The sequence below is a fragment of the Astatotilapia calliptera genome, chromosome 20 (genome assembly GCF_964374335.1).
Source record: "Astatotilapia calliptera chromosome 20, fAstCal68.1, whole genome shotgun sequence".
Lineage (NCBI taxonomy): Eukaryota > Metazoa > Chordata > Actinopteri > Cichliformes > Cichlidae > Astatotilapia > Astatotilapia calliptera.
Window position 1 is genome coordinate 12,682,839 of NC_137441.1, and position 27,495 is coordinate 12,710,333.

The 27,495-nt window shown below is 41.5% G+C and overlaps 2 protein-coding genes across 4 annotated transcripts in view; one reads left to right on the forward strand and one right to left on the reverse strand.

Moving 5' to 3' along the window:
* Window positions 1-17,986, forward strand: part of LOC145422707 (uncharacterized) — a 43,707-nt gene extending 25,721 nt beyond the window's left edge. The window contains exons 1-3 of one of the 3 annotated variants that reach the window (XM_080294374.1): window positions 1,111-1,250; window positions 14,192-15,918; window positions 16,248-17,986. In XM_080294374.1, the coding sequence (XP_080150500.1) occupies window positions 14,350-15,918; window positions 16,248-16,706 (2,028 nt within the window). In that variant the 5' untranslated portion in view covers window positions 1,111-1,250; window positions 14,192-14,349 and the 3' untranslated portion in view covers window positions 16,707-17,986. Of the gene's footprint in view, window positions 1-1,110; window positions 1,251-11,302; window positions 11,578-14,191; window positions 15,919-16,247 lie in introns of those variants that run through there. The other 2 variants (XM_080294375.1, XM_080294376.1) reach the window with 2 other exon arrangements.
* irf10 (interferon regulatory factor 10) lies at window positions 17,983-27,206 on the reverse strand. The gene is made up of 9 exons (XM_080294377.1): window positions 27,043-27,206; window positions 26,775-26,963; window positions 24,805-25,000; window positions 24,554-24,630; window positions 20,773-20,827; window positions 19,960-20,058; window positions 19,320-19,706; window positions 19,103-19,221; window positions 17,983-18,490 (listed from the first exon to the last, which is right to left on the reverse strand). Exons 2-9 carry the CDS (start codon window positions 26,943-26,945, stop codon window positions 18,386-18,388), a joined length of 1,209 nt encoding a protein of 402 aa, XP_080150503.1. The 5' UTR covers window positions 26,946-26,963; window positions 27,043-27,206; the 3' UTR covers window positions 17,983-18,385.
* Window positions 27,207-27,495: the final 289 nt, after the last annotated feature.

Sequence of the window (27,495 nt, forward strand, 5' to 3'; positions counted from 1 at the left end):
GTCAACACAAACCTATGCTCCCAAACCTTGTTTAGTTGTCCTTAGAGTGCAAAATGTAATTTAATGATTAAAGAAAAGAGTTGGAACGGCAATTGTTTGAACTACCTTAAAGTTTCTATAGGGAAATGTTTAGTTATTAGTTCTGTTTGAACCAAAGATCTCGTGATTTTACTGGCATTCAATTGATGGGAAACTGCTGATGTTGATCCTACACAGCTGTCACATTGTGTTAAAGAAACCACCCTTCAAGGACTTATGCCAAGTCATATGTTATGGGAAGTGGAGCACACAGTACAGTAAAGAAAAGCATATGACTTATTGCTACATCACACAGGACATTCCCATACCTCAGTGATTTTGCAATAAGACGTGTGAGTGGTCTTTTGTGGTTTCACGCTTGAAAGAAAAGCACATGATGGCACTGCACGCAGATCATGAACAAGTGATTACGCTAAAAAGAGAACTGACTTGTTATGACTATGACGAAACTCTCAGTGTGTCAGATCTGGACAGCTGGTATTACACTTCATCTGTCACAGCATGTCAATACTTAGTGATTATGTTTAGCTGTCTCACCTACAAGTACTGTGTGCCCAGCAAGCACACCTTTTCTATTGTCCACGCTGACTGTGATTGGCTGATGGGCTAAGAGGCTGAGGTGTTGCAGCAAATAGCACAGCTTGTGGGCCGGTCCATTCTGCAGCTCGAGGGAGGTTAATGAGTGAAGCCACTGGGCTATCAGCCAAACATGAGCAGCAACGCTAAGGCTCCCACAATGAGCCTGACTGTATTACCACTGAGCTCTGTCTAATTATACACTCCCAGCGAGGGAGAGAGTGACAGAGAGCATGTTAGGCAGGGGAAAGAAAAAGTTATTAAATGTTGCTGTGTGTCAGAGAGACTTACTGAGGGGATGACTGTAGACTGAAGTTATAACAGTGAGATATATACAAGGTGTGTGCTAGCAAGGAGATAGAAAGAGAGGAGAGAGAGAGGGAAGGAGGGGGTTGGAGAGATCAAGCAAGAGAGAGACAGAGAGCACACTCACTCAGAGAGAGAGAGAGAGAGCAAAGAGGCGTTTAGAAAGTGAGAAGGAGGAGAGGCAGGAATAGGATGAAGGGAGGGAAGGCTGAGCAGTAGAGAGGAGGAAGAGACTCGCAGTGTCAAAACTGGATATTCCTACGTGCCTGCTGCCGCCTGATCCAATGAGTAAACTCTCTGATACCTGCTACGCAAAGGCACCCGGCAAGGTATGTGACCACACTGCTTCCTCCTCTGAGTGCGCGCGTGTGTGTATGAGAGAGAGAGCACAGGTGTGTTGGCAACTTCGAGTGACAGGATAAACAGACTGGGCTGTGTGATTCGATTGCCCCGAAAAAACTGGTTCATGAGTTACTGTAGGTGCATGTATTCTGAGAGTAAGCTAATCTGATTATAGCTAGAAAATGTGTTTCAATTGTTTGTGTGTGCGTGCATGTGAATGAGCATGTTGTACAGACTCATGTAAGTCAGCACCTATGTGTGTGGGTGTTTGTGTGCGTGGAAGAGAATAACAGAGAGCGTGTGAACAAGAGGGAGAGTGTGACTGATCCAGAGAGGAGTGTGTGAGAAAGATGGAGTCAGACAGAGTGAGAGAGGTGGAGGTTCATCACTCAGCCTCAGACGGCAGATCAGGGCTTTCAGAATTAGAGCAGTGGGCTTAAATAGCCTTGGTCCAGAGATAGCAAGGGGGCCCTCGAGGAGCCCACTTAAATTGGGAGGGATGGGTATAATATTGGTGAGGGTGGGGTTAGCCCATGTGGGGGAAAATTTAGAAAGGGAATGATGGAGGAGGAGTAGAGGGGGGAAAAGATTTGCAGATGTTGGGGACAAGTCTAGGAAAGAGCTCATGCAATCAAAGGCAGGTGCATTAGGCATCTGTGATCTAAGTTCCTATTCAAGCAGTGTAAGAGATGCTTTATAATTATTCACTGGAAGAACTTATAAAGTCCCTTTTATTTTTTTTAATTAACTTCAAAAGTCTACTTAGTCAAAGACTTCGATTTTTTCTGTTTCTGTGTTTTCCTCTTGGAAGCACAGAACATGTGAGCCAGTTTGTAGTTCCATTATTGACTGCTCCCTCCTCATTTCTTTCCCATTCGAGATAGAGATAGAGGGAGACTCATACTCCACCAGTGTGCACAGTTATCATTTCTGTGTATCTATTTCTGCTACATCAAGCACTGTCCTTCTGTTGTGGTGACATCCCATATGCTGCATAAAGGAACATTTCACAGGTTCAAGCAATTCTCAGCTACAGATGTGATTGAAGGGAAGCATATAACATTTGTCCCCATCGACTTAATTTACTTACTTCAATTATGAGGGTGATTTGCTGGAGTGTACAGGAAGTCTTATGTCTCAGTGTGATTGCTTTGAGAGATGCTTGTTTCTGAAAGGAACGTGAGTTTCATCTACAAGGTGCAATCGTTGCTTTGAATTTGTCATTTGCAATTTGAAGCAGGGATCCTCTGGTGTATCAGTGCAGGTTCATGCCAGAGCAGGGCTCTAGTTGTAAATGGGTGTTTTCAAAACCCAGATCTCCCGTGTTTATTTTGTGTTATAGCAACTTAACAAGTCAAAGCCTACGGCTCTATGATATACTCCAGTGTACAGAGATGTGCCCTTATGAATGATGTAAAGGCAAACTGAACGTAGCGATGGTTCTATATATATTTTGGGAAAGAGAAATACAACTTTTCTCTGTGGGCTGAATTAGAAATACAGCATGTTCTCCCATGCCATGTTTCTTAGAGTACTGTCACCATGCAGAGGAGAACAGGCCTCTTGTGGGAGAGGGTTGAGTGGCTGCTGGCCCTTTAAGAGGTCTATTTTTACAGGGGCACACTCATGCATGGAGCGAGGCGCACAGACGAGGCAGTGGCACACGGAGACTGTATCTGTGCTGCCACACTTCTGTGACTCCAAACAGCACATCCTGCAGGACCATAACCTTGTGACTGAGTGACTGTGAGAGAGTCATAAAACTTGTGCAGTCCACAGAGGAGCGCGTGTTCTTTTAACACAAGCTCAAACACGAAAATCATCAAAACTGGAAGTTACAAGGTTTTCACCCAACAGGGAGACTCAACCCTTTTTTTTCCTCCAAGTGGATCTCTCTGAAGTCTAAAAGTGATAATGAGTGGGAGCTTGCAATAAAGACACCCTTATGCACACTGTACACAAATGTGCCAACATTCCCACATACTTGTTTTGATATGCAGATAGCTATGAAAGAAATCTGAAAACATTCATGCCCCCTTCTTACAAACACATAATACACTTTAGTTTACTTAACACCCACACACTCCTCGAAAGAAACCACAAAAGTGAGTACATTTCAGAACATTTCAACACAAACGCACATCCGTGCACTTAGAGGTGCGCATAGTGCTATACACCCACGTAAAAAAGAAAAAAATTACTTATACATCCTCAATATCTGGACCCAAAATAATCTTCTCCTTATGCAATCTGCATGTTATATAATGCATGGCCTGTCATTATCACAGCGCTCCTTCACGCCCTGCTGTGCCTCTCCACCTACAGCACCACGCAGACAGGCAGACACACACACACACACACACCCTGCACCTTGTGTTAACAGTCATATACTCTACTCTAGCACTCCCACCCACGTTGAGTGTATGCTCTCAAACAGCTACCCAGATGAGTGAGAGGGAAAGACGGAGAGGAAGACATAGAGTGGGTGGGGTAAGGAGACTGAAAGTGAAAGGCACAAAAAGGGAAAACTTACAGAATGAAGTGTAAATTCATGCAGAGACATGATTAAAGAAATCATATGTTGCTCATATATATGAGTCACTTTTAAGGCTGAATTTAAAAGGGGAAAATTCTGTCTTGAACACAGTGAAGCGCATCGTGGATGCAGTATTTTAGCAAGTGTCTGAGTTTACCTAACTCCACGTAACCTCATTTATGCGTTCATTTTCTTTTTAATTTTGTTTAACAAGTTTATTTTCAGGAACTTAGAAGGCAAGAAAACATTCAGGCACGATGTGTGAGGAATAATCACCCTCATTGTCACTCCAAGTCACACCTATTGGCATACAAAAGCTTGCGTGTCTTTGCCAGTCTTGCATGTCCTCTCAAGGAATGGACAGGGAGTCACCTTAGTGCTGTCCTACTATAAACTCATACAGCGTCTAATTTAGGAGGCATAGTGAAAAGAGAAGCTGCGACATTAGGTAATTATTCTGTGAACTTTATTTCATTATGAAGTAGTTCTTCATTTGTGCCATTTTTAGTCAGTCAAAGGGACTTGCATGTCTGCTGTTCCAAGATCAGCACTCCCACAATTGGAATGGTATGAGAATTGGCTTGGGAGCTCAGCAGAGGAGCCAGGAGTGTGTGATGAATAATCCCAAACACAGGCAAGTGTTTGAATACAGTTGACACTGTGCCAGACTGCTTTAAGGTGACAGCACACCTGTTGATCAGTGTGTCCTAAGAGATGAAGGTGCAGGGAGTGGCATTTCATCGATGAATCTCCATTTGAATCTGCTTATTTTTTATGTTAACTGAAGATATGTATATGCTTATAAACCAGTGTATGTGTGTGGTCAAAAGCAAACTTACATATTTAATCTGCCGGTTATCCAAGTCTGTTCTTGCTCTTTGTATATATACAGATCGTTTTCCTTGGCCTTGACATGCTAACCCTTGTGTATGATCAAGCAGTATGTTCTCCTACTCCTCCACACTTCATCTACAATAGGGGTCAGTGACCTTTCAACCGGGCCACCCACCACTAACACCCACAGTTTTTTAGCCAAGCCTGCCGTTCTGCCTGCTGAAGCCCGTGCAAGTAAAATTGCTCCCTCAGACAGACCCGGTGTGCACAAACAATAGAATGCACAGTATTGGCTTTGGTGTCATTGTACTGAAGGTGTAACATCTGATACATCCTGTATCAATAGTGACCTTAAACCCTATCCGAAAGTGGGATGTATATTACCTTTTCTATCCGAGCACTCTTCCTACTCATTTTGTCTCTTTTTTCCCCCCTTTGGTCTTGGAGAATATTAAAATAACTCATCAAAGCATCTTTCACTAATTTAATTTATCTTCTTTTTATGAGCAGACATCATCAAATTGATGGGTGATAAAGGTTCTCTCTCAAGTGGATTTGGGACTTTCCTTGTATTCATTTTGAAACGAAGCATTAAGCCCACTCAATCATATTTCGATATAATTTGCAGCACCCTCTATAACAAACTGAATAAGCATGTGTTGAGTAAATGACTGTGACCGTGTGTGGCTGGTTGGCAGATTTGGTGTGGGAGGGGTTGTACAGCAATAGCAATAATGGCAGTGTATAGCAATGTTGCCTTGAATACCAGCAGGGATAAAGGTACTCTAGACAGTATATGTGAAGCCAGTCTAGACAGTCTCTCTGAAAATGAATGGCACTTAAGCTACCAACAGGAGACCTGGCCATGCTCTCTCCATGGAGATGTCATCACTATGTTTGCTTACAGCTTGCTGACATTTTTGCTGCTAAACCAGACAACCAACAGAAACCCAGTTTGAGTGGCAGTCGCCAGGGGACAATGCCAAAAACAACAAAACTTTGGAATGAAAAGTAATCCCCCTCCTCTTCAGCCACACACACGCACACACACAGAGACTTGTCCTCTCCCTTTCAAGCTCTTTTCACCCCATCAGACTTCATCACCCTCCCTTTGGCTTTCCCCTATTCTCCCGCCTCCACCCCACTCGTAAGCTGATGATTTCATAGTGTGAGAGTACGGCTTGGATGAAGGGCTCTGAGTCGGGTTAATCATGTCACTAATTCACAAATTCCAAAACTCTGACTGTTCTACCTGTGAGAGAATGTACATAAGAAGTTGGAGATCTAAGTTAAAAGAAAAAGGAGCCTGTGAGGCCCATGATGGAAAATACCAAAGCATGACTGTGCATCTGCAATGCGTGACATCACTGCTATTGCATAAGAATTGTTTTCATCTGACAAACACTAGTCAGTTGGTGTTTGTTTTGTGTGTTTTTATATCTTTGTGAACTATTTGATGCCTAGAAATTGAAACCAAACTAAGTACTTGGTGGTTGAAAGCATATGTGGTGTAGATGCTACATTATAGGCAAATGATCACACTGAGACAATGGAAAAATGCAAAAATGAAACTTCCATCAGCAGACGCTTTAAATGTCAATGAATGACAATTGCATGACACCCGCCCCAGAGAATGTCAGCCACAAGATTTGCAGAATACCTGTCAAGTTGTTTCGCGCTGACCCATGTGTGCACACTTGTATGTGAAGTGCACACTGAAGTATTTACAGAAGTAAAGAGAGACAGACAGCAGCAGGCCACCACGGTCAAAGAAAGAGGAGCATGAGGTGGAGAATTTTTTGCTTCTGCTGACTGGCTGACCTGCATGTAATTAGTCAAGTCATATTTTTAACTGATATTGCGTAAAAGCCAGCTTAAGGAGCAATAGCTGCCCTATTTATACCCTAGGGGCTAATGGCCTGTACCACTACATAGGGGGATTTCCTCCCAGAACTATACTAAGCCTGCCTTAGGCCGTACCAGTTAGGATTCACAGGGATTAACTCAGCAATACATTACAGACTTCACATTGTAGTCTGCCATACTCTCCTCCTATTAACTCTGCTCTTGCAATCTTCAGCAGTTGTATTTTCAGTTGTCATGTTTAGGAGTTTATATGTGATGTTTATTTTTGCTGGACTGTTGATCTTATTCATACAAAAAAAAATAGCAATATATTTATTACTTTATGCAGCTAAGAGGTGTACACAGCTGTCATAAGTGAACAAAGAATCAGTCTTATGACTCTTTGCATGCACGTTTTTGTGTACATGGAGCCTGCCGTGTGTGCGTGTGTGTGTGTGTGTGTGTGTGTGTGTGTAGGGGTGTTAATAGTAACTCCTGAGCCATAATCTGATCTTCATTATGATGAACCTGCTGCGGGCAGGGCTGCTGGCTCATCCTGCTGAAGAATGGGTCAGTGCCCTGAAGGCTGACCTGGCGTTTTGCCCAACAAGCCCGTATCACCGTGTCCTTTTATCAGCTTAGCCTGGCTTTTTGTAGAGTAATCTGCTGCACAAAGCTAGTAGTACTCCCCCCCACAACCCACCCCTCCCATCCCACACCTCAACCTTACTCTACCACCACAGCTCATCCTAATAAATGAGAAAATTATAACGAATGAGAATGTTTGCTAACTGGTCTACAAATTAATCAAGACGCTTGACCCCTACAGCAAAGGGGATCCAGTGGATCAGTTGCGATGTGATGGTGTGGTTTTAATCCATTAAAAACCATCCCATTGCCTGTCCAGTGCTTGACTTAAAGGGAATGGTGGGTGCAAATCAAAACAAAGTTTATATAAATATAAAGTCTCTCTCTCTCGCTCTCTCTCTCTCTCTCTCTCTCTCTTCCTCTCCCCCCCACATCTTCTTCTCTTGTCTCCTCTTCTCTTCCCTTTGTTCTGATCTGTTACATTCAGCAACAAATTTCTGCTGCATCAGACGTCCATCATAGATCTTCTACCCAGCCTGAAACGTGATCGGATACCTAATACAAGGCTACACATGAGGATGAGGGAGAGGTGGGGGTTGGTTGGGGGTGGGGAACCCCCACACTAAATGTCATTTTCTTAAAAAAAATGTAAAAAAAAGTAAAATGTCCCATGCTCTCTAAATCCTCAACTGTAGAGGTCTTTAACCCCTCATGGTACTTTACACTCCTGCTACGGTTTGTTGGATGTAGTCTGACTCATCTGACCTTTCTCGTCTTGGCCTGACCCCGTGTGTGTGTGTGTGTGTGTGAGATGGACAGATTAAATAGTGCAAAGCTAGAGAGTGAGACAAGCAGAAACAGAAGAGACTGAGGAAGAGTACACCAAACGCCTTAGTGCTATCATAGTACCATAAATGATTAACACGCAGTGTGTGTTTGTTGTGTTAATATTTGTATATATACGTTTGAATTTGCTTGAATTTCAAAGCGTGCTACATAAGTAGAAGACAACAGTCATTTCTATACCTCTGTCATAGTAAATACCCAGTGATGAACCCAGTCCTATTTCTTTCACTATGACTGGGCTATTACGTGTAAATGTCTATCAAATACTGAATAGTGTTTCATATAAAAGCTGACTGTGTTCATATGATTTTATTTACACCTGAACATTTAAATTATTTCCTTTTTTTTTTTCCCAATATGAAAGTATTGCATCTGCTAACTGACCTGGCTTTGTTGATTTTAGTTTAAAATCTTTTATTTAAGCGGCAAGTTATCTTGCATAATCATCCAATTTATTGAAATAAAATATATATATATATATGAAATAAAGGTACAGTAAATCAGCCATTGTTTTAGAAATTGGTTGCTTTTGTGTATTTTTCAAAGTTGAAATTTTCAAAACTATTCGTTCAGCCTCCACATCTCGTCTCGTCACATCAGAAAGGCAATTTGTCACTCTTTTAACTGATTAGAAGGGCCTTGGCACACCCTTGTAAATCATTATTTACAACTGCCTGCTGCTTGCTATCTTGTCAGTCACTTACATATGTCACTTATATGTAATATGGTATGTGTAATTATTAGCAACCTATAGTAGTATTAGTAAAGTATAATGAATAAGTCTTAATATGCAAAATAATTGAACCAGTTTTCAAAATCTGTGAGACTTATTTTCCGTACATTTTATTTTTTCTTTTCTTTTTTTTTATTATGTCTTTGCTACACATACAAGAAATACCACACTCTTCTACGGTACTGACTAGCACAAAGGAAATATATATTTAAAAAATGTAAAAATAAGTGGAAATGTTCGTGCAGTGCTTTATGGTAAATTACAGAGCGATTTTTATACGCCTTCTGTCATTTCTGTCTGTCGGGCTACAGCCTCTCATCCAAATCACAACAGATACGTCCCCTTGCAATGCATTGCCGAAAAAAACCAAATCTTTTGGAATGTGTTATCCTGCCTCTGCAGGCATCTGCCACGATGGGTTTTTTTTTTCTTCTTCTTTGTGATATGCAGTGCCATAAAACCGTTTCATCTTTTTTCTTTTCTTTCTTTTCTATTGCAATGATTGGCCAACAAGTTACAGTGCAAGCGGTAAAGGCGTAAGTGCGAATCCATTCCAGTCAATCTCCCACATACAGTAATGTGTAACTTTGCACTGTTGAAAGTGATACACCATAGAAAAAAAGTGCATATTTAATTATTGCTCTAGATCAGAAAAAAGTGCAAATGCACAGCTACATTTAAGTTTCTTTTATGTAAACAGCGACACAGGGACTTGTGATTCAGATTTTATGTCCATGTCCATCACCATAAATATAGTTTTGCAAGATAAACTATGGATTTTGAGTATTTCTTCATAGCTCTTGTTATAATTACTGCTCCCGCTGTCATAAAAATGGGTTGGAAAGAAATGCAAGACAAGTGAGAAACAATTATAAAATAAACATAATGTAATACAGCTTTTTTTAACAACTGCAAATTATGTTCTGTTTGTGAACTACCTTTGTTCCTACTATACTTGGTATATTTTATCTTTATTCATTATGGCCTAGTGGAGCAGTCTACCTAATAAAAAAAAATCCAATTACCTTCAAAATATTTTTTTCTATTTTATTTTTAATGTAAAATTTAGTTTCATTTAAAGTCCTAATATATGCCGTGTTGTTCTTAATCTGCACCGCCTCATGAATTTACCTACAGTCTCTTGTGATATGATTGTGATACTCAAATAACCCACATAAATTTAACAATTGCTTTAGCAGACAGCACTCATGCCCACACAACCTCGATGCACATCATTTTCACTTTGAAAAAAAAATACAAGTAATGTTTTCTAAATGTCAGAGGAGATGCACTTGGCAGTTGCCGCCTGACTCTGAGATTGTTTTAATGTGGCCTTTAGGCTGATTTTTGAACACACACCTACTTGTCTGATTAGCTTTCCATTTCTTTGAAGATGAGAAGTTAGACAAGATTAACTTCTGATGTGCTGTTGGTGGGTACAAATGGTTTGCTTATAGAACTGTAAAGGAACAGAAAGATTTCTTTTTTTCACTTAACCGTGAATAATGATTTGATTGCTTCATTAAATCCTTTTTTCTCTTGTGCTCCACTTTATGTTCTTGTTTCTGAATCGCAATTTTGTGCTGATAATTAACATAAGCTTGTTTGAGATGAGGTTTGGCCCTGTTTCTTTGACGAGAATCAGACAGGGTTATTTGCATAGTATTGCGTTTTCAGTGCAGGGCCTGTTTATTATTTTTCAGAAGGCTTTATCACTGACAGGTTTTTGATTTCTCGCTGTGAATGAAATACACTGCTCGCGCCGATACAGTCCTAATAAGCCATACCCGCTATACCAACACACTTCACTTGTATCGACTGAATCACTGAAGCAAATCATTCAGAGCTCTCCTGCAGTGCTCCTGTTAGCGTACGAGCTTGAGTATGAGAGTGTGTGTGTGTGTGTGTGTGTGTGTGTGTGTGTGTGTGTGTGTGTGTGTGTGTGTGTGCATACATATGAAGTCAAATCAAATGTATTCATAAAAGCTCTTTGAACAAGCAGGTTCGCCATAAAGTGCTTTGATGAGAACAAAGGACACAAATTCAGATGAAACTACAGATAAACAAAAAAGAACAAGTATTGTGTGTGTGTGTCTGTGTGTGTGTATTTGTGTGTGCGCGCTTGATGGATGTGAGGTTTAGTTTTGAGTCAGAAGCAGCAGCAAAAGCCTAAGTCTGAGAGTGTGTGTAGGATGAGCCTCCTACCACGTCCCTCCCTGTCTCTCAACAGTCTCTGCCTCCCCTTTATCCCTCCCTTACTTTAATGTGGCAGTATGTCTTCTGAAATATGTTCACACGTATAGATGAATGATTTTCATTACTGATTTATTTTATTTTATTTTATGCATTTAAGATTGGGTGTGCAGTATATAATCTATATGGGCTGCATCCTCGATTGTGTGTGCATATATATATTTATATAAGTGTACACACACATATATAAATATAAATATGTATACAATGTATACATATATGTGTATGCGTGTGTGTATATAAGTGTATGCATGTTTGTATCCCTCACAGTGATTAAAGCAAGTGGGCGGCAGCAGCAACTGGTCTGCCTGTGTGGCTCTGCATAGCAGACATGTTTCTCACTGCTAGATATTACTCATTTCCTCAGCCCTTTGCACACACAAGCATATACACACTCACTTGACACACACGTACTCATATACACAACAGACACAGACGGATAGCAGGCTCTCAGTTTTTTCCCTCAGTTTGGTGGGCTCGCTGGTGCTATTTCATGCGTACAGAGATCAGAGGCAGTGTGTAGCTGGAAGCTGCTGATATCTGCGGGTGTTGTAACTGGCTGTAGTGCTTTGGAGAAGCAGTGTAGCACAGTAAGGAGCTGAGGAGTGGGTTGACCCTCTGGGAGGACTACAATATGAATGACTGCCAACTCCGGGATGTCTGCTTAGCCTGCTGTAAGGTCAGTGTGACATCAAGTCACAACAACTTGCAACTCCATCAACTTGTCTGTCTTCTCCTTGGATAAGAGCACCTATTACATGTGTTTTTGTTGCAGTTAGAATGATGGAACTATTGTTTGATGTTTCTTTATTTAAAAAAAAATAGGCGAAATATCAAAGTAGGCAAAAGTAGCAACCAAAATTTAGCAGTTCTGTTTTTCTGATGTTGGACATTACTCCTGAGTAATGTGTGAAGAGAAAAGGCGGGACGAGGAAGAGCACTGCAAATGTACATGTCAAATTTTGAAGTTGTTCAGAAGTTGAAAATGTAAGCATTTTGCATTTCAATGTAATAAAAAGAACATTTATGGATTATTTTATAAGTTGTAGTGAAAATGAGACACACTTGCATTTATTAATTGCATATATTGTTACAAAGCCATGCAAAAAACTGAGGAATCCCTAATTGGAAGGAACATGTAACATCATTATGGCTTTGATCGGACGCTTTTGATATATTTAAATGTTACAACAACAGTAGCTCCAGCTAAATTCCAACTCTCTGTGTGCATGTCTGCACAGTGTAGGAGTATTCTGTTAGAACCTGACATTTCTCTGCAAACTCCTCCACATGTACAATTGTGTTCTTTGTTTTCTTGTACTTTTTTTTGGCAAGTTTATATTCGGTCTATTTTGACAACCTTTTTCATAATGACTGTCAAGATGGCGAGAGTATAAGAGTCATATGAGGACAAAAGCTGAAGCCAATTTTTTTTATTATTATTTAAGACATCTGGATTCTAGACAAGTGCTTGTTTAATGAAATTCTGCTATAGAAAAAAAAACATAAGAAAGCCTTTGAATACTTTGTTGATTTTGATGTTTGTTTTTAGGTTTATTTTATTGCTTTCTAAAAAGGCTTTTTTGGCATATTGAAGAAACCAATAAAACTTTAAGTCAATGAATTTAACAAATTATTGTGAACATAAATATTAACAGCTCAGATGAACGCACATTGAAAATGTCTGTAGATTACGTAACGTCTGATTAAGGCCCCATATCCAGAATATATCTTTTTTGAAACACAAGGCCTTTTTTTAGCCCCCAGCTTTCAGCATAACTTAAAAGAAGTCACTTAACATTGACCCTCATCATCTGCGTCATCTACTAACCTAATTATTGTGCATTATAAACATTTACGAATTTTCTTCACCTTTCTTGCCGGCATCCGGGACGAAAGAAAGCCCCTCCTCTCACTGCCCAGTTTTCAGTTTTCAACTCAGATACACAAACAGCTTGCTCCACTCTAACACTTATTCTGTTTTTGGACCAAGTCACTTGATGAGCAACAGTGTTCCCGCCTCTCTATGGAGTATCCCTATCTAACCTCTCTAACCAGCTGGATGTGTGAGTGTGTGTGGATACAGTTGCCATGGTGACAGTGTGGCGGATGGTGAGACGGCAGGGAGTCGGTAGGCAGTTGAGACAGACTTGCGGGTGAGTGCGGGGCTGGTGCGGCGGGAACAACGATGGCGGTGGCGGCGGAGGGAACAGCTGGACTCAGAGCGTGGCAGCCATCATTTCAAAAGAGCTCATTTAAAGCATTTGGAGAAGAATTGAAGGAGCTCCCCCGCACTTCTCACTGAATGAAACAAGGCTGCAAAATCTCTGACACATTTGAGGACTCAAACACAAACACACACGCACACAAAGACCTAAACAAATAAACACATTCACATATTTTTCCAGGGAAAAAAGAAAAATAACACATGCACGCAAACAAACATCGCATACGTGCGTGCAGGGACGCAAACAGACGCGCATTTTCCCCCTGCATTCCCTGCTGTGACACATAATTAATATGCAAAGACATATACCCTGTATCCACAACAACTGGTGGTAATATCAACAGTGCTTCTGTCAGCTTTGGGTGGGTGGTGACCAGCTTTGCCTTTCACTGGGGGAGTAAGTACAGCTGCCTGAGGGGAGTATTTGTGTGTCTGTTGCTGTCCATGTGCTTGTCTCAGAGAGAAGGGTTGGAGGGGTGTTAGTAGTAAGGCTTATATAGAATAAAGAGAGCACCCGAGGGTGTCGAGGGGGTGGTTCATGAAAGTGGTACAAAAACGTATCTGCATATTCCAATCATCCCCTGAGAGTCAGAGATGAAAACTCTCCTGCTGTGAGTGCTCTACGTGTGTGTTTTTGCGCACTCATACACATACATACTGCACTGCCTCTGAACTTCACTGGCTGCAAAATGTATTTTTAGCCCACATGTGGGAGTAATGTGTTTGAATGAATCGAGTAAGTTGGGTGGTTTCAGTCCCACCGCACTGCAAAGGTAATGACTAATTAGCTACAGCAATCAGAAAAGCTTGGAGTTTCTAACCTCTTTAAAGTAGTTTGGAAGAGGGAGTCACCAACTGATTTCTCTCCATCTGCCTGATACAGCAGAATGTTTGTTTGTATGTCTGACCAGACTGACAGCTAAGTCTTAACTACAACTGATGCCAGGACCTAACAGACTGTTCCTCTTCAGTGTTCACACTTAATCTCTCTTACTTCTGTCTCGGTCCCCTCCCTCAAGTTTACCCACCTATCTCTGTTTTCTGTCCTCTTTTATCCTCTCTGTAGGTGAGTGGTGCTTCAGCACAAGAGAATCCACAGTGATCTGACAGTGATGCTGTGTGTCAGCTTTCCCCTCTGTCTGCACCCCTCTTTCTCCCGTGAGGCCCATGTGACCTAGCCTACACCCATAAACAGGGGGCCCCCACTGCCGCTGGAGCCCACCCATGAATCCCAGCCCTGACCGCGGCAAAGAGTGCCTCCCTCCGAAGAAGAGGGAGTCTCGCCAAGGATCAGCAGAACACCACATCCCCCTGGATGAGTTTAAACCCCCTGTACCTCTGCGGAGTCGGTCCAGTATAGGGAGAGGAGAAGCCAGTGAAAGGGACCGTGTCCAGGCAAATCCGAACCCGCATCTCCTACATACTCCTCCACCCCTTCCTGCTCCAATACCAGGCCTCCCTGTGCCCATACCATGGACCCTAAGCTATTCACCCACTGTTTCTCTTCCGCTCTTCACAGGGCAGGTCAGCGAAAGGAGGGGCTCAGGATCACCCGCTTGGAGAGATGATCCTCTTTCCTCATCCCTGCCCCATCACTCCAGGTGGCTCAGAGGGGAGGTTCCCCTTTCTCTGCCACCTTCTCCATCATCCTCCTCTACTTCATCCTTTAAGACTCCCTTCCCAGCCAGTCCCAGAGAGATGTGGTCCTATATTAACAGCGGTCGGCGGGACTATAGCTCCTCTCTCTTTTCCCCATCATACCTGTTTGGCCACCACCCTCTCTACTCCCAAGAACCAAGCTTAGTTGAAGTGAGACCCAGGTACTTGGGAAAGCGGCCCAATGGCCTGGATGGGTCAGGCAGCAGGACTGCCTCAGCCTCTAGGCCTCTGCTCACAGGAGACTATGGGAATGATAGCAGCAGAGCCCAGCTTGATATTAGTCCACACAGCTCCCATGCCAATGGTGGACGGCGACAGCAGGAGGATCTAACAACACGTATCCATTCTGGAGGGCCATTTTTGTCAGACTCTCAAGCTCAGGGGGCCGCTGAGCCACATTCCTCACTGCAGGATAGACATCTGCCTGGAATAGTTAAGACCAGCTCCAATTTGCTTTCTCTCAGTCCCCATCCTCTTGGACCAGACTCCAGGGCAAGTAGAGGGGGACTATTGGATCACCTAGGGGCCACACCAGCTGAAACCCAAATCATCTACTCCTTGGGATCGGCATGTCCCTCCAGCCCTCAGGCTCAAACCTATCCACTCTACAGCTCCTCAGGAACAAGTCTTTACAGCCTGCACAGGGAGCCAGGCCCCAGACAGCACAACTATAGGAACTCACCACACTCACCACTGGGTCTACCTAACAGCCATGACAGGCCACAAAGAGACCAGGACAGAGACCAAGAAAGAGACAAGGTCACACAAAGGGAGAGGGAGCGCAGTACAGATAAAGAAAAACAGAAGCAATCACAGTATGACAAAGACCAAGAAAGAGACAGTGAGCGTGAGAGACGACGGGACAGAGAAAGAGACAGAGGGAGAGATTTGTCTCCTTCCCATCATCACCCATCTCCCCCTGCACTCCTACCTCACTTCACCAAGGGTTCTTTGATTGAGCTAGCCAGCGGGCGACTGAAGCGGGTGGAGGAGCTGAGGACTGAGGACTTCCTGAGGAGTGCAGATAGCTCCCCAGAATTCCACCTCAGCACCTGCACCGTCCTGCAGATTTCCCCCAGTAGTACACAAGGCTTCAGTCACCTGCATGTCCATCTCACAGACCGCAACACTCAGGTCAGCTTTGCTTTGACATATGTTCTTACACACACACACACACACACACACACACACACACACACACACACACACACACACACACACACACACACACACACATTGATAGATATAAATCCTCAAGTAGATAGCCAAAATATTAAAGGACAAACTTAGTGATTATTCATAGTGTAGGTTGCTATTTCTTTGATATTCCCTGGTCAAAAGCTGCATTTTATAGGTTGGTTTATACATTTCGCTAAACACCAACGTGTCACTGTATTGATAATAAGTGCCAGACATGCACTGTCTTTTCTTTGAGTTTATAACAATGTTGTGGTTTTGTGTAGGAGTTACTGAAGGTCTTGGTGGAGTATCCGTTCTTTGTGCAAGACAGAGGCTGGTCTTCTTGCTGTCCCCAGAGAACCACACAGCTGTACAGCCTGCCCTGCCGCCAGCTCACAGAGGGTGATGTCTGCTTGGCCCTCACCCCCACCCCGACCCATCGGACACACACTCGTACCAGCTCCAGGACCCATCGCACGCAACTACCCTCGAGGGCTGCAGCAGAATCCAGCAGTTCGCACAGGGAGGAGATGCCACCACCACCTCCTCCTCCCCCTCTGCCTCAACACCCACACCCAACCGTGCCGGCCCCTCCAAGCGCTCTGGCCCGAGAGCCCTTGGCTAAGGACCAGCAGCGCCCACGCAAACGGCGCTGGTCTGCCCCAGACACCCTTCCCTCAACCAGAACTGATGAAAGCCTCCTGGATTTACCTCATGGCTCCAAGCTAATGAAGTGGCAGTAGAACTCACATGCATACTTACACATACACAGGCGCACATACACACCCTCCTTGTCTCTGTTGCACCAACCAAGACAAACAATGGAGAGACCTCAAGGCAGGGTTGCAGGGAAGGAAATTTAAAAAATACATATATATATATAAACAACAGAAAACACAGTTTGCAGGTGTCCATACTGCTGCCCAAATGATAGTCAACTCTATTAAGGCCCCTTCCTCCACCATTCTTTCCTTTCATTACCCTTTTTCCTTTCCTTTCCTTTCCTTTCCTTTCACCTTTTTCCCTTTCCTTTCCTTTCCATCCCTCATATTTAACTTAGCACAGCCCTGAAAGGAGCAGCAGCTGAAGATTCTCTGGATGGCTGCTTACAAACACTGATGACATTTAGTGAGACAATCAAGCACTTGTGTGTTCACTCTGTTTTTGTAATGGTTGTTGTCCCCCACACCTACTTACCGAAAGTGTTTGCTGCAGGGTATTTTCAATCAGTGTTATGAAAGTTAATGCTACTGAAGAATTGCAGATATACATGAACAAAAATTGACTATATATATATTGCATTACAGGTGTTATATACAGTAAATATGCTAAACAGATTTAATGCAATCTCTCCGTCAATTTTGCAATGCATTTTTCTTTTCTTTTTCTTCTTCTTTTCTTGCTTCTGAGCCGATGCCTACGGGTCGGCCTGGGCAGGCAAGGTGAATGTACGAGCAACTCTTAGCCTTTTTTTATTCTCATCACTGGGAGTCATTTCAAACGGTTGTTCGTCAAGGCATTACTCTCCAATATGTTCTTAACATTATCTCTGAGAAAGGGAGAACACTAATGAAAACTGCGTAACAGACAATCCCACCCACACAGACAGGTCTGTGCCACATCGCCTCGACACTCATGGTGTTTTTCCATTAAAAACTGAATGATGGAAAGAGTAAAAAAGTGCAGTATGGCTGAAGAGTAATGGTGCTAATAACACGTTGGAACATGATGCTTTGTGAATACTCTTGACCCCTGTGTACTGTACGCTTTTGTTCCCATCTCATTTTTTATGTACTGTATATGTTTGAAGGCAGGGAAAATGATGAAAGTATTTTAAACTCAGATACGGGTATTCTCTGATTCAGCACACTCTCTCACTTTAGTTTGTGGTTTTTTTTTTATTTTCAAAAATTTGATTTTTCTTTTTAAATGTTATAGCTACAAAAAAATGTATATTTTTAAAAATTGTGAATGTTATATGATGTTGGCTAGAAATAAAGGGAAAAAAAGCTTTATAGATTTATTTACAAGTGTCACTTTATTCATGCCATTTGTTGTAAAGCATTATGAATTTAAATTACTTAGCAGTACTACTCTAAATATATGAGATCAATATTGGATACATGATAAAGATTTAATGTTACAGTATTTTGGAAGCACATTTTATTGGGTTAAACAATATGTTTGCAGAGCACTTGGTAACACTTTACAGTCAACAAAAGGTAGAAATAAAAAGCAAATTACTTTGATGCATTACAAACAGGTCAGTGTTGCAATGATATGTTTCTTAAACACATCTCCATCTCTGCTGACAACACTGTAATGCTCTGCGGGTGTCTTTACAGGGAAGAAACACACCTTCAGTAATCCACTTGTACACTGTCCAAGCCTACCCTGAAGCACGGTAGCTTTCCTCATCCTCCTACATCTTCTCTCCCGCTGTGTTGGAGGTGATGGTCAGAGGCTTCTCTTCAGTTTCTGCCAAATTGAACCTCTGCAATAGCTCCACTGCAAACAAGGGAACCACCTGACCAACAGGACATTGTGATACACAATTAATATGCTTATGGGGACCTCTGCTGGTTGACATTACTATTGCTGCACGGCGGGCTTTCATGTTCCAAAGTCCTGATTTGACTTTGGAAGGGAAAAGACTTTTCAGCTTGACATAAAATTTAGTTAATATTTACCAGGTGGGGTATTTTAAAAACATACAAGGTGATGACAGCCAATCAGATGCACTGTCACATATCACTGAACTGTAAAAGGAACATAGATTGGATTGGACTGGTATTTATATAGAGTAGCACTTTTTCACTATGAGTCTCATTCATCCAGTGCTTTTATCTAACATTTATGCTCTGATGGATGCACTGGGGGTAACTTGGTGTTTGATACCTTGACCAAGGATGATTCAACACATGGACAGGAGGAGCCATTTGACCACCATTTTAACTCATAGCGTAGAAGATTTATAGAATATGAATCTTAATTTGAAACTGAAAACCGTTTTTTAATTAAATCCCCTGTTTTTATAAGCAAATCAAATAAAAATTAAAAGGATATTTGATATTTTATTTACAACCAGATGCTAAACAGTGACAATGTGTAAGTAAATCTGTAAAGTTTTTCCACCCACCTGAGCCATGATCAGCTTCTTGGTTTTAGGTACATTGGGGTCCGGATATTCCTCTCCAAAGCAGAGCTCAATCTCATAAGAGGGTGTAGGCCCCCTCCCCTGTAGACAGTTCTGGAGACCTGCGCAGATGATAATTGGTATATTCAGATCGATGATAAAAACACAACACCTGTTTGCATGGAGGAAAGATTTGTGATGTATGCATGAGCTGCCTTACCATTGAGAAATGTGGGTATATCAAGCAGTTTGAAGGTTTTTTCTCGCTCTAGTTTGTTGGGTTTGTCGGTGTGTTGGGCCATGGGGCCGTTCCAGTACACTCTGCCCTGGCAGAATCTCTTGATAAACACTCCATCTGGGGCCACCCATAATAGAACACCTCTTTCCAGGTGACAAAGAAGGCGATTCATTGCTTCAGCCATAGTGGGTGGCTGGCATACAGAGCCCGGGGAAGGGAAAGAAAGCTGTTGGGCAGTGCAGGGTCCGTAAATCTTCTCATTTCCCAAAGGAACATGTCCCTGCAGGATAAAACACCCATCTGGACTCCTGGTGGTCACTTTCGTCACTATCTGGCCCTGATACACCAACATCACCTGCATACGGAAGTCTTTAAGATAAGAATAAGAATCAGAATACTTTATTAATCCCAGAGGAAATTCTGTGGTCACAGTTGCTCCAAGAAAGCCAGAACAATAACTAGAGTAAACTAAATAATACAACAAATTACAGAGTTACAAAATATAACAAAATAGTTCTATTTTAAAAAATACACACAAAAGATAGTATGTGTTCCAGACCATATGCTGAAAAAGCCAACAACACGTTCACCTGTCTGTGCATAATCCTAAAAATGCTCTTACCTGATATAGCAAGTGTAGGAAAGAAGGCTATAGGTGCAGGGGCCGGGTTTTGATGTTTTTCCACTAACTCACAGTACATGTGCTCCCTCATCAGGTTTTCTAAAGCAGAAAAAACACACATAAAACGACGTTGCTGCTTTTATTTTTAAGCTGAGTAAAATTCTGAGAAGGGCTGGCATATCAAACCATCTGATTGCAACAGACAGTTTTCCCATGTCAACAAACAGTTTGACATAAGAGTGACTATCTTACCAATCCAGTTTGACCAAAAATAAAGAAAAAACTATTTGACAGCAATCTAACTAACAGTTGTTGATCAACTTCACTGACAAAAAGAAATATGAGACTCCTTCTGGCACTACAAAAAAAAAACTGTTCAAAATGGAATTTAATTCTGTCTAAAGAAGTTTAGAGAATGACTGATTTATGGAGCTTCGTCTTTTTTTTTGCAGCCAGCAGGAACCCCTTCAGCAAAAATATAACTGTGTTAACAGCATCAGTATCCCAATGTAAGCCAGCTTCTCACCCAAATCATATGTTTACCCAATCGGCATCTCACAAACCATTTGGGAACACAGAAAAGGGCCAATATGGGGCCATGGACAACGGATCACTGCAGTCAACTCATATATAGGAAAATGAACAAGCACTCAAATAGCTCAAAGGTGACCAAATGCCATAACAATCTCATGCCCACGTGTGAAACCTAGCAAGGATAAATGCACACTTTTACAAAAAACGTTTGATCTTTGTGGTCATGATTATCCTTAATGGTTCTATAGTGATGTACCAGTTTGTGTATGTAAGTCTTACCTGTTAATATTTTTTCTTCTTTGTCTCCTTGAAAGGATTCTTCTTTATTTGGGGGCTACAAAAAAAGAAACCGAGGTTAGATAAACATTGCATGAGGCTTATACAGTGGGGCAAAAAAGTATTTAGTCAGCCACCGATTGTGCAAGTTCCCCCACTTAAAATGATGACAGAGGTCAGTAATTTGCACCAGAGGTACACTTCAACTGTGAGAGACAGAATGTGAAAAAAAATCCATGAATTCACATGGTAGGATTTGTAAAGAATTTATTCGTAAATTAGGGTGGAAAATAAGTATTTGGTCACCTCAAACAAGGAAGATCTCTGGCTCTCACAGACCTGTAACGTCTTCTGTAAGAAGCTTTTCTGTCCCCCACTCGTTACCTGTATGAATGGCACCTGTTTGAACTCATCATCTGTATAAAAGACACCTGTCCACAGCCTCAAACAGTCAGACTCCAAACGCCGCCATGGCCAAGACCAAAGAGCTTGCGAAGGACACCAGGAAAAGTATTGTAGACCTGCACCAGACTGGGAAGAGTGAATCTACAATAGGCAAGCAGCTTGGTGTGAAAAAATCAACTGTGGGAGCAATCATCAGAAAATGGAAGACATACAAGACCACTGATAATCTCCCTCGATCTGGGGCTCCACGCAAGATCTCATCCCGTGGGGTCAAAATGATCATGAGAACGGTGAGCAAAGATCCCAGAACCACACGGGGGGACCTGGTGAATGACCTGCAGAGAGCTGGGACCAAAGTAACAAAGGTCACCATCAGTAACACACTACAACGGCAGGGAATCAAATCCCGCAGTGCCAGACGTGTTCCGCTGCTGAAGCCAGTGCATGTCCAGGCCCGTCTGAAGTTTGCCAGAGAGCACATGGATGATACAGCAGAGGATTGGGAGAATGTCATGTGGTCAGATGAAACCAAAGTAGAACTTTTTGGTATAAACTCAACTCGTCATGTTTGGAGGAAGAAGAATACTGAGCTGCATCCCAAGAACACCATACCTACTGTGAAGCATGGGGGTGGAAACATCATGCTATGGGGCTGTTTTTCTGCCAAGGGGACAGGACGACTGATCCGTGTTAAGGACAGAATGAATGGGGCCATGTATCGTGAGATTTTGAGCCAAAACCTCCTTCCATCAGTGAGAACTTTGAAGATGAAACGAGGCTGGGTCTTCCAACATGACAATGATCCAAAACACATGGCCCGGGCAACAAAGGAGTGGCTCCGTAAGAAGCATTTGAAAGTCCTGGAGTGGCCTAGCCAGTCTCCAGACCTCAACCCCATAGAAAATCTGTGGCGGGAGTTGAAAGTCCGTGTTGCTCGGCGACAGCCCCAAAACATCACTGCTCTCGAGAAGATCTGCATGGAGGAATGGGCCAAAATACCAGCTACTGTGTGTGCAAACCTGGTAAAGACCTATAGTATCAATCAATCAATCAATCAATCAATCTTTATTTATAAAGCACTTTTCATACAGAGAAAATGTAGCACAAAGTGCTTTACATAGTTAAAAGCAGCCCACCCCACCCTCCAACTCACTCCCCACACTCTCAATACACATATATCCCCCCACCCACACACACATACACACACGCGCACACTTAAAGAGTAAAAATTGGGCTGGGCTCGCATGAGCCAAGTGAGGAAACACTATAACAGGGAGCCGTCTGCACCGGGAGCCGGTCACAGACCGCAGCCTCCAGGCTGGGCACACAGCAGGAGGGAGGCAAAGGAGCCCCCCAGCCAGGCTGAGAGGACCCGAGAGACCCAGCAGCCACGGTCAATAACAGCCCCGGTGCAGAGAGCGCCCTCCGAGGAAACACTGGAGATATGACGCAATACAATATATATAGGGTAAAATGATAAAAGAAATAAGAACAGGATACAATATAAATATAAATAGAATAAGAAGATTAAAAAACGAATAAGAATAAAATCAAACAAATATTAGGTAAATCCTAAATTAATAATAGAATAACAGGATAGAATAAATAAGCATAAAATAAATAAACGCTAAGTAAAAGCTAAATTAAAAAGGTGGGTCTTGAGCCTGTTCTTAAAAACATGTACGTTCTCTGCGGCCCTGAGCTCCTCCGGCAGGCTGTTCCACAGACGAGGACCATACCACTGAAACGCTGCCTCTCCGTGAGTATGTGTCCTGACTTTAGGGACAATCAAAAGGCCAGTACCAGAGGACCTCAGGGTCCGCGAGGGTTCGTATGGTAAAAGCAGATCTGAGAGATAAGAAGGCCCAAGACCATTAAGACATTTAAAAACCAATAAAAGAACTTTAAAATCGATCCTGAAACACACGGGGAGCCAGTGCAGCGATTCTAAAACCGGTGTAATGTGGGCCCGCCCTCTGGTCTTCGTCAGCACACGAGCTGCCGAGTTTTGCAAGAGTTGTAAAGTTGAAATATTCTTCTTAGGAAGACCAGAGAGCAGGGCATTACAGTAATCAATGCGACTGGTAATAAAAGCATGCATCAGCATCTCCGTGTTGGCCCGAGAGAGAATAGGGCGGACTCTGGCTATATTTTTTAGATGATAAAATCCAATTTTAGTTACATGTTTAATATGTGGGATAAAACCAAGCTCAGAGTCAAAAATAACACCCAGGTTTTTCACTTGTAGCGAAGGACATAGTGAAAATGCCTCTAATTTAGGCAAGAGTTTCTCTCTCTGAGCCTCAGGACCGACAATTAAAACTTCAGTTTTGTCCTGGTTAAGTTGTAAAAAGTTTTCTGCCACCCAAGATCTTATATCCAAGATACAGTTAAAAAGGGCATCCATTTGTCTGGTGTCATCAGGAGACACGTTTGACCTCTGTTATTGCCAACAAAGGTTATGTTACAAAGTATTGAGTTGTATTTTTGTTATTGACCAAATACTTATTTTCCACCCTGATTTACGAATAAATTCTTTACAAATCCTACCATGTGGATTCATGGATTTTTTTTTCACATTCTGTCTCTCACAGTTGAAGTGTACCTCTGGTGCAAATTACTGACCTCTGTCATCATTTTAAGTGGGGGAACTTGCACAATCGGTGGCTGACTAAATACTTTTTTGCCCCACTGTAAGTAACATTTTTAACATAACAGCAAAAGCTTCTTATTGGAGGTGCACACTGTTGTGTACCGTGGTGAACACATACACATTTAAAGGGGACTTTTTTTTTTACATTTTTATCTATTTATATTCATGGATGTTTCTTATATTAAGTTGACCAGCATATGCAGTAGTCATCAGGTTTCAGATTGCTCTAAATTCTTGGTTTCAGACAGTTTGACTGCTCTGTATTATGTCAGTGAAAGTAGATATTTCACTGACTTATCTCAAGCACACAGTTCTGGCTTTGAGCAAAGAACACCTACATGTGTTCTTCACACCTTCTGTTTATGAGGGACAACCAATCAGAAGAAAGTTCACATACAAGGAGATAAGATAAAACAGCTTGCAGAGATAAATTGAGTACCTGTACCAACACCCCGGATTAATTAAATGAGGATTATTTTAAACTCGTAATCATGCAAAGAATATAAATGGAAAGATCCAAAATAGTATAATCGATAACTCTTTAAACTCCGTTCAAAACTCGATTGCAATGAAGTGCCAACAAGAAATAATAGAAGTAATATTCCCATTTAAAAGCAAAGTGATTTTTTCTTCATTTCTTTAGGATTATTACAGTGTGTCCACTGCATAATCCACTATCAGATATTTTGCTAATCCAGGGATTATTGGCTGTATGGGTTAGTTTACCAATTTGTCCAGATAAGCGGGGGTCCTTGGAGACCTCTTGGCATGGTGCATCACTTGATCCTTTATTTGAATAGACTCTGAGAAGAGCAACAAGTAGATAAAGTTAGCACAAATAAAATACTCACATATACTGTACTATATAGTTAAAGCAATACCCTGTAAAGTAAAGATAATTTTTATTTTTAAAAAAAGCTCAAAAACTGTAGATAGATCAAAGATATATATAAGAAACTCTTACACTCGGTTTTTACCTGCTGGCCTGGATTGGCTGTTATCATGTTGGATGCGATAGACCTTGTATGGCTCCGTGATATCTAGCTGGTTGCGTTCAGGGACTTCCTGGAAGTCTGTGCTTTTGTTAAGTGCACAGCGTAGACGAGTCTTCCACATGGTGGGATCAGCTCTGTCCCTGCCCTCCCTATATTTGCCCTTGTACACAGCCCAAGCCTGAATACAAAGATTAAAATATGAGACAATCTATGTTTAGAAGTGGTCGCATGAAAGAAAACTGAATGTAACTCTAAACTTCAACATATTTAAAGCATGTTTTGATGCACTTCATCATCTGCAAGTGTCTGATTAATCTTCTTTTCTATCATTAAATTATTAAAAGTGTGAATTCATCAAACCATCATTGAGGAAAAATTGAAATGAATTGCTTTGAAAACAAGTAGGGATATTTTCAAATAGCAGTTTTAGACTTTTGGGTTTATTATTTCATAAATATGCTTAAAATACTTAAAACCTTCCTTTTTGACAAAGAATATAGTTAGGACTGGATCAGGGGACTCTGAATCCCCCCTTAGTTGCATTGCAATAAGTCTAGGCTACTGGGAGCTTCCCATGATGCACAATTTTTCTTTTTCACTCACCTTTTTTACTCTCTATGTGTTAATACACCACTCTGCAATTAATCATGAGTTATTATTAACCTCTGGCATTCTTCCACAGCGTGTCTTTCCGATCTTCTTCCCCTGATTCCCAACCCATCGCAGCAGATGGCCATCCCTCCCTTAACCGGGGTAAGCTGGAGGTTTCTTCCTGTTGAAAGGAAGTTTTTCCTTTCCACTGTTGCCAGAGCTCTTGCTCATAGGAGGGCTTGGATTGTTGCAATTTTCTCTCTCTCTCTAACTTACAATATAAAGCACCTTGAGGCAACTGCTGTTGTGATTTGGTGCTATATAAATAAATTTGAGTTGACTTGCATTAATAAAGTGATAAACCAAACATCTATTGAAACAGATATAAAATAATTATTTATGTGCTATAAATACGTAAATAAAAATATATTGTTTACCACATACTTTCAGATGAATAAATCCAGTGAAGTCACCGTTATCTTATATAGTCTAGTTATTATAGCTTTGTATTAATATCGTTTTTTCTTTTTCATTATGTTTTCAGCTTTTGCTTTTAAATCTGTTCAGTTTCATTTTGCTTCCAAAGCTGAGTTTCAGTTTTTAATTTTTGAAAATTGTGAGTTTTTGTTTACTTTGTGTTACAAACACTGTTAGTTTATTGAGATTTTAACATGGATATTTTGTATTACAAAATGGTTCAACACAAACTTTTACTGAATATTTGTATTTTAGTGAGAAACTAGGTTTCGTTTCTTGGTTTTTTCTCTTTCTTGAAAATTATGTTTTAGTTTTATTCAGTGATTTTTTTTAATTGTTTTTTCCAGTTATTTATTTTATACCTAGTTCTAGTTTATATAACCTTAGTCCATATCGCCTCTGTTCAGTCAAACTTGGCTGCCTCCTAGTGACCATTAAAAAGCACTTTGCTGTGTTGGCCAGGCCTAATAGTGGCCTGGCCAACACAGCAAAGTAACGGATTTTATCAGTAGACTAATTTTTTTCTCTCACATAGTTAAAGTTAAATAAAAAAAAAAATAATAATTTAAAAAAACACTTCCTAACAAAGACTTGCAGTTCATTAATGCGACCATCTGCAACCGTCCAACAATCTGGCGAAAATAAACACCCTCCACTTCTAATGTTCAGTGAAATGAATCTTTTCTCATTTCCTTTGCATCTGCTATGGTTTAAGTTCTTATGACAATAAACCAGTGCAGGAAATAAGGGTATCGTCCAAATTACTTCAACGCAATGGCAAATTGGGATCCGATTATTTATGCAGTTTAAAACACCCCCAAACAGTATTTTCGGCAAATTTTACGTTTACATTTTTGGAAAATAAAAGTTTAGAAAATGTTGACCTTGAACAACGCCGCATCTTCCGTCTGTTTGTAGTCCTTCTTGGCTGCGTGCTTCCACGGTATCCTGAACATAGTTTTGTTCTCATCCTCCCAGCAAAGTCCTTCATATTCCCCACTCTCTATCTGGACTATGAGCCACTCTTTCAGGTGCAACTTAGCCCCGTCATCCATCTTCAGAACATACTGTGTCTTAGAAGAACAAAATTCCACTTTCAAATGTCAGAGACATGTGCACAGTTGACCCAGCACAGTTTAATCACGTTCCCACCTTGCAAACTGGAAAAATACCAGTATTTTTTTATCTCGCTGCCGTCCGAGCTTCTTATGTGATGTTAAGTACGGCACAATAGACCAAAAACAGACTAAAAGTTTATCAATTTAACACAAACGGATCTCACCGCAAGCTTAAATGAAGAAGTCGCAACTAAAATTAAGTGGGCTCTTGGAAGCGAAAGCGAAAGCTTTAACTCATTTGATACTTTCGGTTTCCCCCCTCGCTTGCAGAGCTGCCACGAAGGTAGATTCGTTTCAAAGGAAGGTGAATGAAAGAGAGTGAATTCACTGTGCCACGCGGACGGCATTCAGGAAAAGACTTAAATGTAAAACTGTAAAAATTTAAAACCGCTTTTTGAAGTCAATATGTAGTCACCGTTTAAAGTAAACTATTTAAATATGCATTTGATCACAAAACTCCAACCAAGGACACATTATTGTGTAAAAA